Below are 15,617 nucleotides of genomic sequence, written 5' to 3'. Positions count from 1 at the left end.
CTTATGTATTCTTTTTTTGTTTTTTGTTGTTTTCCTTCTCACAACATGTTCAATATCGATCTATGTTTAGCATGTAAAGCCTGTATCAAATGGCTTTCTGTCAGGGGAGAGGGAAGGGGAGGGAGAAAAACTGTAAAACTTTGCAAAAAAAAGTGACTGGTAAAAATTATTGTTGCAAGTAGTTGAAAAAAAACATTTTTAAAAAACCATTTCATTCTTGCCCTGTGAAAAAGCTGAAGAATGTGGCATCTCTGAGATGGTTTCTGAAGGTCAAATGGTAGTAATCAGCAGGCATGGATAGCTCCAAGACAATGTGGGAAGCATGGCAGCAGGGTTTGTGTGGACACACTTGGGCAATATTTCTATCAATGACCTGAAAAAAAGGCCTAGGGTGCACCCTTCCTTCATTTACTGGGAGTCAACAATGTACAATTTGATGGATTTATCAAAGTGATACCCAGTAAGGACAAATGTCATATCCATCAAAGAACGGTCTTCATCAAAATGGGCAGATCTGATCTAGGAAAGGATTGAGTTTCTTGGGTTAACGTTCCAAAACATTATCAAGGTCTTGTCACATCCCCAGCACCTGGGAGACCCTTCACAAACGTGCCTTCCAACTTCCAGGAATGGGGAGTTGGGGTTCTTCAATGCTGTGCTCTTTAGGGAAACCCATTACTTAGGGTGCTACTGGAGCCTTAATGCCCATTCCCTGTGAAGATGAGTTAATGGAAGTGGGGATTATTTCATTTGGAGAGCAGTCTTGAAATTTCTGAAGACTTGAATCCCCCAAGCAGCCACTGACCACCTCTGTAAACAAACAGGGGTCTTCCCATAGGGGGCAGAAAGACCTCTCCCTTTGGGGTCCATGCCGTGCTCACCTTCTATCACCACCACCACCTGTTTGAACTCTGAATCACCACAAGCCTCAAGTGGGAAATCCACTTCCTCTTCTCAGACCTAAGGTCTAGTGTCAAGCAGGAACCCAATCAGGAACATTCTCCTTTTGTTTTTTTCACAAACCTTCCGAAGACAGTTTTTAAAAATCACTTTATTGAGCTGGTTCAGAACATTGCATGAGCTGTAGCAGCAACAAATGGTCCCTCCCCCAACAATCCTGCCCTGTGCTATCCAACAGTTCCCAGGAACCACCCACCGCGGTTGTCTCGCCATCGCCCCAGCTTTGGATATCACATAATCATGCCGTGGATAGTAGTGCAGGACATTATTCAGAAGGTATGTTGATGCACTGAATAAACAACTTCTCCCAGCGCTCTTCAGTGTGGTCAGGGTTATCGATGCATATGACGTATCGCATGCTCTCAAAAGAAAAGGACCCTAAAACTTGCGAGTTTAACAGCCACGACACGAACGAAACGGGACCTGGGCTTGCAATGATCGACATCTTAACATTGACAACATAGGAGCAATAAGTTACATCTGCCAACTCTACATCGAAAGGACAAAGTGTGGTTGAGGTTCTCATGGGCCGCCGCAGACTGCAGCACCAATGTGAGGGGGAGGGGCACTCTTCCTGAGTTCTAGAAAATTCACACAAATCCGGCAGGTTCCGCTTCAGATCCACTTGAGGAGGCCCCGTCCTCGGCGGAGCGCTGCATGGGGGTCAGAATCACGGCATAAGGGTTTGACAGCTATTTTGAAAAGCCATTTTATTGTACACATCTACAAAGGATACTCTTGGTTTACATGTCGTAAAAAAGATCAATGACCTACTGTCCACTGATTGAACAATCTCCAGACACAGAGCTCATCCCTTTCAAAACGTGGCATCTGAAAGATTTCACAGTAAATTATTCAGCATTAAACGATCACCTACAGTCGATTCCAAGGTGCGACATGTTCATCCACATCTGTAATGCCCAGTGAGGAGGAAGGAAGGGGGAAAGGGTAAAAAAGCAAGAAAATAAACATGCTCTCAGGAATGGTTTTTTCTTTGTGCAAGTGGAAATTATTTCCCATGGACATCGTGATGCATGTCCTTGTGGTCACAGGGCCCGAGTCTCAACTTCAATCTTCTCCTCTGTTTGCAGCACGTCAGGGTCGACAGGGGCGACAGGGGGTCGCAAAATAACCTCTGGCCCTCCACCATAGATAGACTGAAGGAAATTCCATGTTTCTTCAGAAATCTGCCCTGAATCTGCCCCTGGGGAGAAGCACACACACACACACACCCCCCAGGTATGGTGTCTGGTCATCTCGGCCAGCCCTGGATCCTAGGCACTGGAGCTAACTTGGAAACCCACTTAGTGGGCCTCCACACCAGGGCTCCCCCACACCTCAGCTATTCTATATAAGAAAAATGTCAGAGGGCAAAGAAACCTGCGATCTCCCCTCCTCGTCCAACACTTTCTACCTGCAAAGTCTAACCCTAGTCCTTTGTCCAAAAGCAGGTCAGCCCCGCACAGAGTGAAGATGAAACACTTTGTAGAGAGTTTACCATCTATTACTTCTCAGTCTACCTTAAAGACTAGAGAAATTCTTGAAGACAGTGTCTATCTCTCATCTGTCCATCTGTCATCTCTCTGTCCAACTATATCCATCCATTCATTTATCCAACCTTTCACTCACCCATTCATCTGTCCATCTGTCTGTCCACCCATCCCACAAGGCAGAGCCTCTCTGCCTGGTTGCCTGGTAGGAGGCAGAGATCCACCCCTTCACGTGCAGTCATTCTCCTTATTGAAATGTCATAAATCTCCAAGAAATGATACTGACAACAACCATGCATGGACATGTGGCGTGCTAGGCTTACCTTGTTTGAGGAGGATGCTTCCGCCCTTATTGATGGCAATCTTAGTGTTATCAATGGGACCGGGGGGATCTAGGGCGGCAGAGGAGGCAAAGGTCAGCTGTGATTTTCAAAAGGAACACAGGCATCTACTAAAAGAGCTAAAGTCACAGTGGTCTCACTTTAGACCACCCTGGCTTGCACTGCACTGCTAGAAGGGGTACCAACAGGTGGGGACTGACAGCCTACAAAGAGTGGTCAGGGGCATGCACTGAAGTGGTCCTCTCGTCAGATCTGTGAGGTCAGTGGGACACAGTTCTGTATTCTACTATCATGTCCCTAGGGACAAAGCTGGTGTAAGGAAGACCCAACCCTACCCTCATTAATAGATACACAGATAGTGGACCCAGGGCTGGGGGCCCAGAGCTAAGATGTGCACTATACCCTTCGACGCCAAAGATTCCTGGGTCTTTCATCTGACTCCTGTTCCACTGTTTGAAATGGGGCTATGAAAGCTTAACATGAGACCATCTAAGGGCATGGAAGAATTGCTGGGGAGAGGGGGGACATGTAGGGGATGGAGAGCTACCCCGCCCCCGGCCCGAGGTCATTATTGCAGAGGGAAGCAGAGGGCCAAAGATAGCCATCCTCCTGTCCTTTGGGGTCTTTCCAGCAATCCCTAAAGCCAGCTTGCCAGACAAGTAAGGATACTGGATGGGCAGAGAAGAATGTGCAGGGGACCTGGGAGACTGGGAGAGCTTAACCCCTGCCTGGTCAGAGAGGCTGTTGGACCATGGGGCCTTTTCTGGAGGGATGGGGATGGACAGCCTTCCAAGGCTATCAGCACAGAGAGGGGCAGTAGGTTTACCTGCCCTTTCCTCAGGGTTTCTTTCTGAGCTGCCCACACACACCCATTCTGGAATCCCTCTTCAGCAGCCCTTCCACTGGCATGATCACACTCAGTACAATCATGATGCCCCCCCATCAATGAGCAGCTGTTCCTTCCCTGGGTCTAACAGGGAGCCCCCACCCTGACACCTCCAATCAAACTCCCATGGGTAAAGGTGACAGCAGTGTCCAACTGCTGCTCGGGCAGCAGTCACTGGGGCAAGATCACAGGAACAAAGCCTCCATGGCTTGGGCTGCCCAGAGATCCTCTCCAGGGCTGACAAACCCGGACCTTTGGGGTGGGGGTTTTCCTTAGCTATCTTACGGACCCTGGAGATGCTATGGGGGCTGAGAGGCCCCCGTTGGATGAAGCATCTCCAGACTTCTGGATAACGAGGCTCTAAACCGGGGACCCCCGTGACTCACCTCCATCTTTTCCCTTCACAAACCCTTCCCACTCTCTGAACCACTGCATGCTGATGCAAAAAAACGCAGCTGGTGACTCCTCTTCTTGGAAGGCCCGGTTCAGCTGGGAAAGAGAAGTGCAGAGGCTCCAGAGGCTGCCCTGCCCCGCCCGACCCCCCCAGCCTCTCCCCCCTGCCCTGGCATTTCCCTGGAAGGGATCTTCCTCATCTCCTCTGCTCTTAGCCATTCCAACATCAACCCTCTGCTGACAAGCCCCAACTCCAGGCCCGTACTGTCAGCTGCTGCTGTCTTCCCCCCTCCCCCCCCCAAATCCTTCTGATTCCCCTTCTTGTTGAGGGTATCTATCCCCACCCAAATTCACACCCCTACCTCCTATCCATCACCAAATATCATATCATTAGCCCCCTTCTTCCTCTCCCCATGCCCAGACTATGGCAGTTGCTGCTGAAGGGTCTGCCTGCCTCCAGTCTCCCCTCCCCCAACTCAGTCGATGAAGATTCCCCTAATTATGACAAGTCTCTTCTGATCTCTGAACTCCACTTTGTCCATGATAAGACCAGGCCAGCCCAGATTGGAATCTCCTCAGCAGTTCATTTAATACTGAAATGAAGTATTCCCAGAAGTTCTCCTCCAAAAGCCAGATGACATTTGGTGTCCTCAGCACCGGATGGGCTTTGGGGAGCTCCAAGAGACTGGGATGCTGCATCCCCCACAGATGGTCATGGTGCTGCCCGTTGCAGTTTTACAACGAGATGGTCGAGCCAAAGGACCCACGTCTATCCCGCCAATAGTTGTGCCCCAGTCAGAGAAGGTCTGCTGCATGACAGCAGCAAGGTACCCTGGGCAGCCCCATGGCCCCCAATTCAGCCCCTTCTGGGCAAGCAGGGGCCCAGAACAAGGTCACTCTTCTCTGGAAACCCTCACTGAGGAGCAAGTGCATCATCAAAGTCCTTTCTGGCCATGGATCGTGGGGAGGAAGCGGCAACAGCCTTGATTTTTGGTCAAGAGGCTCCCTGGATCAAAATCTGGCCAAAGAATGTGGACTGGGGACAAACCACATGGGGGACAGACCATGTGGGTGCCAGTTGTGACAGACTCAGAATAGCTCTCTAGGAGTTGGACCAGACACAGGGAGGGAACCAACCAGTGCCAGTGCCCTTGTTCCTTTTTACCCAGTCATTTCAAAGACTCCTTGAGACCTGGCTCTTCTGTCCTCATTTCCAGTTTTAGCCTTCAAGGCACCAATCACAAACTTTAGAACTGGCCTAGGAAAAATCTGGGTGGAAAAGGAGGAGAAACTTTTTACCCGAATAAACATTTCCAGTTCCATTTTCCTTCTTTTTTCTACTTTCTCCGCTTCTATCTGGCAGGTATGGCAAACGTACAGGTGGTTGACGGCTGGTCCTCCCCCATACCTGAATCACAATGGATGGCACCATCAACACCTATTGCATGCTCCCCACCCTGCCTTGAGCTTCTCCATGAGGACACCTTAATTTGGACACCTCAACTTTCATTGACCCCCTTGACATCGGAACTAATGGGTGACCTTTGGCCCCAAAAAGCCCCAGGGAGGGGCAGGGGCATCCCATGGGTCTGGGGATGAAAATTTCCACATATCACTTTAGGGATCACAGAGATGAAAAAGTCCAGGCTCAAGTGCATCCCACCTCTGGGCCCAGTGGGCTAGACTGGCCAGAGGTTGCATCTTAGACAGAATGGCCTAATTGTGCAAAATGAGTTTGACAAAAATTCCTAAAAACAGAAAACCTAATTTCACTATGGAATAGACAAGTAAAACGTCCAAGTTTTCCTATTTCATTATAAGGGGACCAGGGGACCAGGACCTTGGATGTCCCCTGAATCTTTTACTGATCTGCTGAGGCTGGGCCTGACAGAGGGAGCGGGGAGAAAAGAAGCTAACTGTGCTTACCGGCTTCTCCCCTCCCTCTTCCTCTCCCCTTCTCCTTACTCAGTCCTCTCCCCCTTACTTCTTCCCACCTTCTCCCCATCCCTCTTTTCCTCCATCCCCTTCTCTTTCGGCCCCTTCCCCCTGGTTCCCCCCACTTCCAACCCTAGTCTATCTGTGGTCAGTCTCCACTCATCTCTCCACCTCTTCTCATCTGTTTTCCTTCAGGATGGGGGAGAGCTCAGGAAGAGTGGTCTGCAGTCAACTGAGTGTCCAGGCCATGACTGGAGCAGATGCTGCCTGAGCTGCAGGTGGGAACTGTGTTTCAGACTCTAATGAGAGGGAAATACCTGCTGTATAAATTATCCCAAATGTTCTGAGGAAGCATCACCACTAGGTCTTCAATGTAGCCAGCTTTGTGTGGGGGGACACCTAAGGGCAAGGGGAGAGAAGAGTCTAGGGTCATCAAAACACCTTAAAATGTGAACACATCCTTCCTTAAACCCCACAGATCTGAGAGGGCTGTCCTGGAAGTCCCCAGGAAAGGAGGAGGAGAGCTCAGTTTGGAAGGTGAGGGCCTTGAAGCACTAGAAGGCTCCCTGGCCCCTAGTGTGGGTCCATTGCCCCAGGCAAGGCTTGCCAGAGGCCATGGTGGTCTGCAGCCCCCACCCCCAAATGCTGACCTCCATGAACACAGAGGAAGTCATGATTGGAGATAGGGCCAGGCTCCGCGAAGGTCTTGAACCTATTCAGCCACTGGCGTGAGACGTAGAACTGCAAAAGGCTTGGCTCCATCATGTTCAGCAAGTTGGATACCCGCCGCCTCTCCTTCTGCACATCCTCACTGCTCTTCCTACCAAAGACATGCGCTTCCTGAATGTAGGACCCAGACACACTGAATCTTGGTCTCCTCTCCAAAATGCCCCACCACAAGCCCAGGCACAGGCTTTATTGTGGGCCACAGGACAGGTGTGGGCCTGGGGGGGGGGGCAGGGCTGCAGCCAGGAAGTCCTGAGTTCAGGCCTGTGCTAGCTGCAAGGACCCAGGCAAGTCACTAAACTGTTTCCTGCCTCAGTTCCCTCATCTGTAAAACAACAGAACACCAGCCTCACAGGTTGTTCTAACTTCTTTTGGTTTCCCTCCTGATCTCCCAAGACTACAACCAAGGCCAATCCTTAGAAGAAGGGTCACAGGTGGGTGTGCATGTGTACACACTTGTCTAGACGTGGTTGCACACATCTGTACAAATGTACACAAATCCATGGACACACTTGCTCATGCTGCACAGTCTATCCACAGGCACACTTGTCTCTCCACGTGGGGGTGTGCATACACTTTAAAATTATGTACAATCTACAGGCATGCACATAGCTAGACACACACACATGATTCACAGGGCCACTTTTATGTTTACATGCGAGCCAGCCACCTACATATGTATGCACACACAATTCACAGGCACACCAGTCTACAGTGCATTATCACGTGTGTATACACACACATACACACACACACACACACACACACACACAATCTATAGGCCCAACTGTTAGCACTGCAGGCCATCTACACACGTATGTGCACACACACATACCCTATGTGTGTGTATACACCCTTGGCATGTGTGTACATACACCAGCACACTCCCTTACATGTGTATACACAGAGAGGCCACACTGCTATTGGTCCATCTCCCCACCCCGTGCATGGAACAGGCCCCAACAGCCCCTCCAGTGACCCTCTGCATTAAAAGCCCAAGGCCAGAATGTGAGATCCATGGTCCACCAGTACCAAGTTCAAGTAATGGTCTGATGGGGTTTAGAATCAGGAAGTCTTGAGTTCAAATCTCAGCCATTGACTCTAGCAACAGGTCACTTGTCCACCGTCTATCTCATTTTCCTCCTCCATAAAGTGGAGGTCATGCCAGCCCCTCCCTCCTATGGCTCAGCTCAGGCCCAATATACAGCAGGAGCTTAGTAAGCATTCAAGGCCCTTCTTCATTCTCAACCAGTTTTCTTTCCTTCCTTCCTTACCCTCTATCCTCTATCTATATGGGCTGCAGGCTCTGGTGTGGTGGTCTCCCTGAAGCTATGGCCCCCCTTGACTGACCTTTGGGGGAGTCAGAACACATTCTGGCTCATCAGTGTGAGGAGGGCGAGATGGACACCCTAGAGATGTCCGTGAGGACACGGGAGAGCCGCCGGCCAGGCTCCAACCAGTCAGTGCCATCTCCTGACCTGTTTCCCTCTGTGAACCCCACTGGAGCAGCGCCTCTAGGGCAGGCCCACTTCTGTCTGTATTTCTAGCAGTTGTCATGATGCCCAGCACAAACAAGGTTGGTTGTTGCCTGAAGACTGTGTGACCGACTGCTAGGACCTATGGTGTCACTGCCAAACATCTAGCAGAGAGCTCTTTCCTCACCCGGCTCCATCTGCATCCCATGATGGCAAATATCCTGACCACTCACTACTGGCCACTGCAAAGAGCTTGTGGACCCCTCCTGAGGGCACTGTTTTCTTACCTGTAGAAAAGCACGTAGGCTTCTGCGTTCTGTACCGTTGCTTCTGAGACTTCGGTCACACTCTGATCATCAAACTCATACCACAGGTTATTGAGATTGTTGCGGCAGTAGGCGATGTAATGTCCGCCTAAAAGGATTGGGGGAGAAGCAGCTAAGTGTGACAGCAAGTAGGGAATGCCTGCGTGTGACCCAGCTTTGTCATGTGTCTGTAGGCAGCCCTCATTGGGCATCACTCAAGCCCCAGCAGCATCAAGTTCAGATGGCCTCCCTCATAAGGGGTCGGGCGCCCAACGCACCCCCCTTCCCTGTTAGGCTTCACATGAAGAAGTTGATTCTCTTGAAGGGAGTGGAGCCAAGCTCCTGCATCAGTCCTCTCCCCCACTGACTGCAGGGCTGAGTGCCTAGGAATGGTCTCCTGTGGCTAGGGCAGGCCCAGGAGGATGTGGCCACGGAGGCAGGAGTTAGGAGTCAGGCCCCCTGCCCTCTCTATGAGCAAACAGGAAACCAATGTTCAACACACCCCAAGAGGTCGTTTGTCTCAAGATCCTGGAGCTTGTCAGAGGAAAACAGTTCCCTTTACCCCAAAACAAGCCAAACTTCAATAGGAGACTGGTGATTTCTTTCATGTCCTTCTAGCCCTTTTGAAAGTAGGACCCCCACCCCCGCCAAAGTGGCAGCTTCAATCACCAGGGAGCAGAGCCAGGCTGTGAGGGTCCTTTGGAGGAGCAGATTCACATCCATGCCCATCATGCCCTCCCTAGAAACCCTGAAGACAGCGCCCAAGCCAATGCACTCACTGCTCGCGGTGCCGTGATGACAGATGACGGACAGCAGGTCATAGGTCACAATCTGGGCAGGGCTGTCCTTGGCAAGGAAAGGCTGAAGATCCAGACCCTCGAGAGGGAAGGACACGTGGGTGCTGATTTTGGTGGAAAACATGAGCTCGTGCCTGAACCGCTTCAGGTGGATGCACAAAATCTGCCAGAGAGAAAGACCAAACCTGCTAGCTGCCTGCCTCAGTCCCTGCCCCTACCCCTAGGCCCCTGAAGAGGCTTCCTGTGGAGAAACCAAGGCACCCACCTCAGGAAACTTCTGGACCTTACAGAACTTCACTCCATTCCTCAACCTGAGCAGAAAAGGGGAATGAGCTTAGGAGAGGCCCAGAGGGGAGCCCCTAGCATCCTGCCCTCCCTCTTTCTCTCTCTCTCTCTCTGCTAGACATGGGGTCCCCTGGGTCCTCCCTCTGCCAGTGAGCTCACACCACTGAGGGCCCCACCAGGCAAACAGGTGTCAAGCTCCTCTCACTGCCTTGCCCCCCCGCCCAGTTCACCCCCTCACCCTAGAACACCTTGGCACCTGCCCGCCTGTCTCTAAAGCTCAGAAAACCATCTCCCTCCACTCACTTTTTGCATCTCTCACAACTGTACATATTGTCACCTGTGGACAGAAAATGGCTCAACATCATTACTGCAGAAGCAAAGCTGCCCCCTCTGAGAACAGAATAAATGTAAGTTACCTAAACATCTACACAGCCCCTTGATGGACAAAGCCTGTCTGGGGTACAAAGGGCCAATGTCCACTCCACCTGGGACACCCAGGGGAAAAGAGGAACAGGCGGTCAGGACCCCTACTGTGAGGGGAAGAGAAAAGAGGAGGTAGCCCTTCTAGACAACAAGTCAATGACAGAGAACGGACCCCCCCCCCCAGTCTAGGGTTGAGGGAAGGAGAGAGTGAGGGGGCAGGAAGAATCCCTGAGGATGTTGTACTGGGGTGATGATGGGGGGTCTGCATGCAGGGCTTGCCTAAGAGGCTTGTCTAGAAGGGGACAGCTGACCCTTTAGCTCAAGCCCTCAGACTAAAAGGTCCACACTGCAGCAGCCTTGGAAGCCCATCTTCTGAGCTGGGGGAGCATCTAAGGACCCCATGGCTCCTGTTAAACTTTCAGGTGGTCCCCCTGTCTCTGAGAGGACCCCAAGGTCAGCACCCCAGAAAGAGTAGGCAGAGAAATTCAGGACAAAGTGCCTTCTGGCCAAAGCAAGCCCAAGAAAAGCAGTAGGGGGTTGTCACCCCAAAAGGGCCCTGACAGAAACAAGAATCAGGAATCGGAATTTTTCAATTTTGAAGTTTCAGCACTGCCCCTCTATGCTTCATTAGCCCAAAGCAACAAGACAACAATCCATGTCGGCCAGGGAAGGAGCCGAGGCAGGTCAAGGTCTCTCCAGGTTGCCATAGTTATTCCTTTGACCCAACTCGGTAAATGACCGAGCAAAACAATGAATGGCTTCAATGCCTCCTTTTGAGCTGGGTCTCCACAAGCCTGCTTTCCCAACAGGGTAGTCTGGGTGGTCAGAGAAAGACCTTGTTTGCCCCCAGGCCAAAACTCCCCACACTGATTTTCCCTTCTTAAAAATGGAAGGATGTCATCTTACCTTTGAGCTCATCTCGGGCGAAAAAGGCAGCAAGACAATCTTGCAAGGTCACTACGGGACCCCAAAACCAGCTAGGGACACAGGAGACAACAAACCTGGAAAGTCATTGACAGAAAAGAAGGGCCAGCGAGTGTTGTGCTGGTCAGAGAGAAGCAACAAGCACCCCAACAAGTCTGCACCATAAAGGGTCTGCCTACCTCCTCAAGTATTCCACAAGAAGGGCTATCCAGCCTTGGGGCGCATAGGCCTCTCCACACGAGCCAGCCTTGACCATGGCAGTCGGGTGGCTAGAGGAGTGGAGCCGGGCCAGGTCCTCCTTGCCGGGGATGGGCAGGGACAGGTCTTGGAAGGTTTCCAGCGTCACTGATACCTGCAGAGCCAGAACATGGCACAGGATCCCACTCAGTTTCTGGGTTAGAAGCACATTTCCTAGAGGGTTCTAACTGGATGAGGGGAGCTGGAGTCCAGTTTGGGTCTCTGAGAAACCCCCGGTCAACAAGAAGAGGGGCTCCAGCTCCAAACCTGGTCTGCCCTGCCCCAACTGAGGGCAAGCTCGCTGAAGGTCGGGTAGAGACCCAAGGCTGGTCCTGCACAAAATGCGTCAATAGTCCTGGGTCAGTGCCTGTGCTGGGCTTGGGGTCAGGCAAGTCTCAGTTCCAACAAGACCTGAGGGAGCAACTCATCCCAGAGGAGTAACCAGCTCACCTCTCCAGGCAAGGGGAGAGCAAATCCAGGTAGCCTAAGGAGGCTGCAACAGAGCCTCACTGGCCTTTGCAAACTGAGCAGCAACACGCCTCCTTTCCTTCCCCATAGACCACCAAGAAGACTCTCGAGGCTGGTCACAGAGGTGGCTCCTCCAGCAGAGCTGGCATCCCCCTGAATGTGGGGTGTTCTTTGCTATGGCTCCTCCTGACACTCTGTCCTTTCCTTTTTGCTAAGGGGAGCAGCTGCGCTGCTGTTTTGGCACTGTGGGTTCTTTAGCAGAGACCATGTGCACAGCTAAAAAACCAGGCTTCTGTGCACCCTGTGACTTCTTGGGGTGCTTTCCCTAACACTAAACAATCCTCAAGGATCTACAACAAGGAAATTTATTTTTATTAAAGATATTATTTGAGTTTTACAATTTCTCCCCGAATCTTACTTCCCTCCCCCACCCCCACCCCACGGAAAGCAATCTGTCATCTTTTACTTTGTTTCCATGTTGTACCTTGATCCAAATTGGGTGTGATGAAATATCCTTAAAGAAGAGACAAGAAGTCTAAGAGGCAACAAGATCAGACAATAAGATATCTGTTTTTTTCTAAATTAAAGGGAATAGTCCTTGAACTTTGTTCAAACTCCACAGCTACTTATCTGGATACAGATGGAACAAAGAAATTTCTTATCGGCTGCCCTCTTATGGAAGACCTCTCCATCACCCTGGCCTAGTGTCCTCTTCCTCTACGTCCCCTTACCCAGTGTAGGGAGGACTCAGTTACCCAAAAATGGAATCTTTGGTTTGGAGAGAAGCTGACATGATCCAGAGATCAGATGTCTTTCAACATTTGCATTTGTTTGGAATTCACCTGACCAGCCTCTGGGGCTGGGGAAGAGTTGGCCTTGTGCTGAAGACTCTCCTTCAACTCTTCCAGCCATGAGGTCAACATTTATTTCTAAAATGAACTTACTGTGTCCCCGGGTGCATGCACGTGCACCCACACTGAGACCAGGACTTGACACCTACTAGGGCTCAGGCCAATTTCTGGGCCCTGCCATTTAAATTCTCCATCCCTCAGGCTCATGACTGTTCCCTCCAGGAAACTGCTGGGGTCTGGTGATGGGGAAAAGTTTCCCTATCCAAAAGCTGGGAAACTTGACCATTCTGTAGGTGAGGCCCAAAGCCTCTTCCCAGGTGGCACAATATGGCCAAGGCCCCAGTTCCTCCTCACTTTAAGGCTCTGGGCTTCAGGTATCTTGATTTTAAAGATGAGTGACAGTACACAGAGCCCTGGGCCCAAAGTCAGGAAGACCCGAGTTGAAATCCAGCCTCAGGTTCCTCTCTGTAAAACAAGGATTAAAAACAGCCCTTCCTTCCCAGGGTTGCTACGAGGCTCAAAAGGTATGGTATCTATCGAGCCCTCAGCAGGAACCCAAGAATAAAAAAAGTTCAACTGCCACGGAGGCGCATCATCTGCCTCGGCTCAGACACAAAACTTAACAAATTCAAAACTTCTCTGCCTGCTGCAGGCATTTCCCCTAGAGATTCTTGCCTCCACCCCACAAAGGCTGGTCCAGGCCCGGACTGCCCACAACACTCACCCGATCACATGTCAGACACTGCACAGAGCTCACAATTGTCCCGTCGAAAATGTCTGAAATGACACTCCGGTATCTCTTTTGCTGTTTCTTCCTTTTGGGAGATGCGGCCGGCAGGGCTGGGGCACAGAGGGGAGTGGGGAGCATCCATGTCAGTGCCTTGAATACAATCCTCCTCAAACCAAGAGCCTCACTTTCAGGAAATACTGGATGAAGGCCACAGGCACAAGGCAGGTGCCATCCATTTGGGCCAGACTGATTGAATGAGGGAGATTATAAACAGCCCCCAAAAGGACTCAAGAGACCTGGGCTCCAGTTTCAGCTCTGCCATCGAGTAAGTCACAAGGGTCACCACTTGGTACAAAGTGCAGGGCCTTTCCCTCCTTCAATTCCCCCACCTACAATTGGTGGTTCTGAGGATGCAGGGAGGTGCTCTCTGCAGAGGGCTTTCCAGAAACGTCATACATTGGCCCTCATGAATGAACAACCTAACCCTGGGCACCTCTCCAAGTTACCTCTCAATCACAGTTTTTGCCAACTGTCCAAGCGCTGGCGGCCAGACCAGATGGCCACAGAGGCCCCTTCTGCCTCCCAGCCTCAGGGAACACTTAGCAAAGCCAATCAAAAGGCCTGCAAACAAGACGCACCTCCCCAAGAGCTTCACACCACCAGAGAAAGGACAGAAGCGAGCAATGACTAAGTGCTCCCTTGGCCAGGCGCTGGACACTCATGGGATCTCCCCACGGCAGATGAAACAATTACCTCTTTTGTGGCCAGTCACCGCTCCCAGCCACAGGGAGCTCGATTTAGGAGGGCTGGTGGACAAGCGTGGATTGCCTCCTTCATTCGATGGGAGATGATCACTCAAATGACTATCAGGTGCATGCTCTGGAACCAGAAAACATCTGTTGGAAGCAAATCCACTGAAAGGAAGGAGTCCAGAGAAGGAAGACCAAAGAGAAAGGAGGAAATCCTTATGTAGCCTCCCCAGATCTGCCCCTCAGCAGACCCTGAGTGCTCAAGTTCAGCCTGATCACCCTGCCCGGCTAGGCCACTGGCCACAGATGTCCTGATCCTTGAGACAGAGGATGGCATGGGGGAGGTGCCAGGCAGAGCATCCTCCCCAAGGTGAGAACACTCCCTTTTTGAGATGAAGCATTCTCAGGCCAATCACCCAGGGACCCTCACCAGCTTGTGCTGGGCCCAGGGAGTTGAACACCTGAGGGGCAACATGGAGGACCACACCCAGGTGAGAGAGACCTCCATGGCAACCCACTGGCCCCTTTTGTCTATTAGCTACCCCACTGAAGCCCTGGGCCTACCCAACACTGCCACAAGAAGGGTCATGGGGCCTGGAACTTTCTCCTGTGTCCCTCTAGGGTCTCAAAGCTCACAAGATAACTGCCTCCAGATCCAGTGGCTCCCAAAGGCATAGCTTGACCTCAGATTTCTTAGAACCTTGCCCTGGTCCCCATTCAACATTCCATCCCTTCCCAAACTCACTCAAAGCAGTAACTCTGTATGTATATCTCTAAAATGTGGAAGAACAGTCAAAGTTGATAGTGAGCCATGCTACCCTCTGAGCACTCCCTGGTCCCAGTCACCAACTTGGTCCTAGAAGCTAAATTGTCATGCCATTCCCTTTATTCCTTCAGGTCCCTGAACCAGTGTGATGCTCACCTGAAAGCCGGCTGTGTATCTGCACTTTGACAGTTTCCTGGCTGTTTAATATGTCCGCCATCTCTGAAAGAGTGTCCACATCTTTCTCCGAGTCGTCCTCAGGACTCTTGGGGTTCGCCTTGTTACAGAGAGCTTTTTCTTTCACTGTCCCGGAGCTGGGGTTGTTGTCATCCTCCTGGATCAACATCGTGGTCTCCATGTGGTCCTCCATCAGGCCTCGGGAGCCTACCTCATTCTCAGCTTTGTCACTGCTTCCACATGACTCACATGACTGGAAGTCCATTTCTGATGGACTCCTCTCCTCCTCCAAGCTTTCATCGACTGGCCCGGGAGGCACCCCGTCCTCGATCTCCATGACCTGCTCCTTGAGCTCTTCATGAAGGAGGTCCATTAAACATCGGAGGAATTCCTGAGCATCCTGAACAGAAAGGGAAATATGGACAACCTGGTGGAGAGCATGCAGTGTGGGGTTTCAGGGATTGGGCTTTCCCACTCACTCACTCCCTGCAAGTCACTTGCAGCCCCCTGCCTTAGCTGCTTCTTCTGTAAATGAGGACATTAACAATAGCAGCAGACCCCCTCAGCCCCACCCTGGGCTCTGGGGCGAACCCACTGAGCAGACCTTATAGCTCTGCATAAATCCTCAGCAGCAGCGGCTTCTCTGGGCCCTGTTCTAACATCTCTCTGATGTTGGGCCACAATCGCCAATCTCAGACTCCC

At 51.3% G+C, this 15,617-nt stretch overlaps 1 protein-coding gene across 10 annotated transcripts in view; it reads right to left on the bottom strand.

Moving 5' to 3' along the window:
* Positions 1 to 1,033: 1,033 nt before the first annotated feature.
* USP33 (ubiquitin specific peptidase 33) overlaps positions 1,034 to 15,617 on the bottom strand; it is a 76,437-nt gene continuing 61,853 nt past the window's right edge. For 9 of the 10 annotated variants that reach the window (XM_074221122.1, XM_074221124.1, XM_074221125.1 and 6 more), the window contains 15 exons: positions 14,898 to 15,315; positions 13,980 to 14,105; positions 13,221 to 13,336; positions 11,120 to 11,292; positions 10,923 to 11,017; positions 9,897 to 9,930; positions 9,574 to 9,619; positions 9,291 to 9,471; positions 8,494 to 8,620; positions 6,656 to 6,825; positions 6,323 to 6,404; positions 5,370 to 5,478; positions 4,064 to 4,166; positions 2,774 to 2,842; positions 1,034 to 2,164 (listed from right to left, as the gene is read on the bottom strand). In XM_074221122.1, coding sequence (XP_074077223.1) covers positions 2,007 to 2,164; positions 2,774 to 2,842; positions 4,064 to 4,166; positions 5,370 to 5,478; positions 6,323 to 6,404; positions 6,656 to 6,825; positions 8,494 to 8,620; positions 9,291 to 9,471; positions 9,574 to 9,619; positions 9,897 to 9,930; positions 10,923 to 11,017; positions 11,120 to 11,292; positions 13,221 to 13,336; positions 13,980 to 14,105; positions 14,898 to 15,315 — 2,007 coding nt within the window. In that variant the 3' untranslated portion in view covers positions 1,034 to 2,006. The remainder of the gene's footprint in view (positions 2,165 to 2,773; positions 2,843 to 4,063; positions 4,167 to 5,369; positions 5,479 to 6,322; positions 6,405 to 6,655; positions 6,826 to 8,493; positions 8,621 to 9,290; positions 9,472 to 9,573; positions 9,620 to 9,896; positions 9,931 to 10,922; positions 11,018 to 11,119; positions 11,293 to 13,220; positions 13,337 to 13,979; positions 14,106 to 14,897; positions 15,316 to 15,617) is intronic. The other variant, XM_074221123.1, reaches the window with a different exon arrangement.

Source organism: Macrotis lagotis, chromosome 2 (genome assembly GCF_037893015.1).
Source record: "Macrotis lagotis isolate mMagLag1 chromosome 2, bilby.v1.9.chrom.fasta, whole genome shotgun sequence".
NCBI lineage: Eukaryota > Metazoa > Chordata > Mammalia > Peramelemorphia > Peramelidae > Macrotis > Macrotis lagotis.
This window is presented reverse-complemented; position numbering and strand designations above follow the sequence as displayed.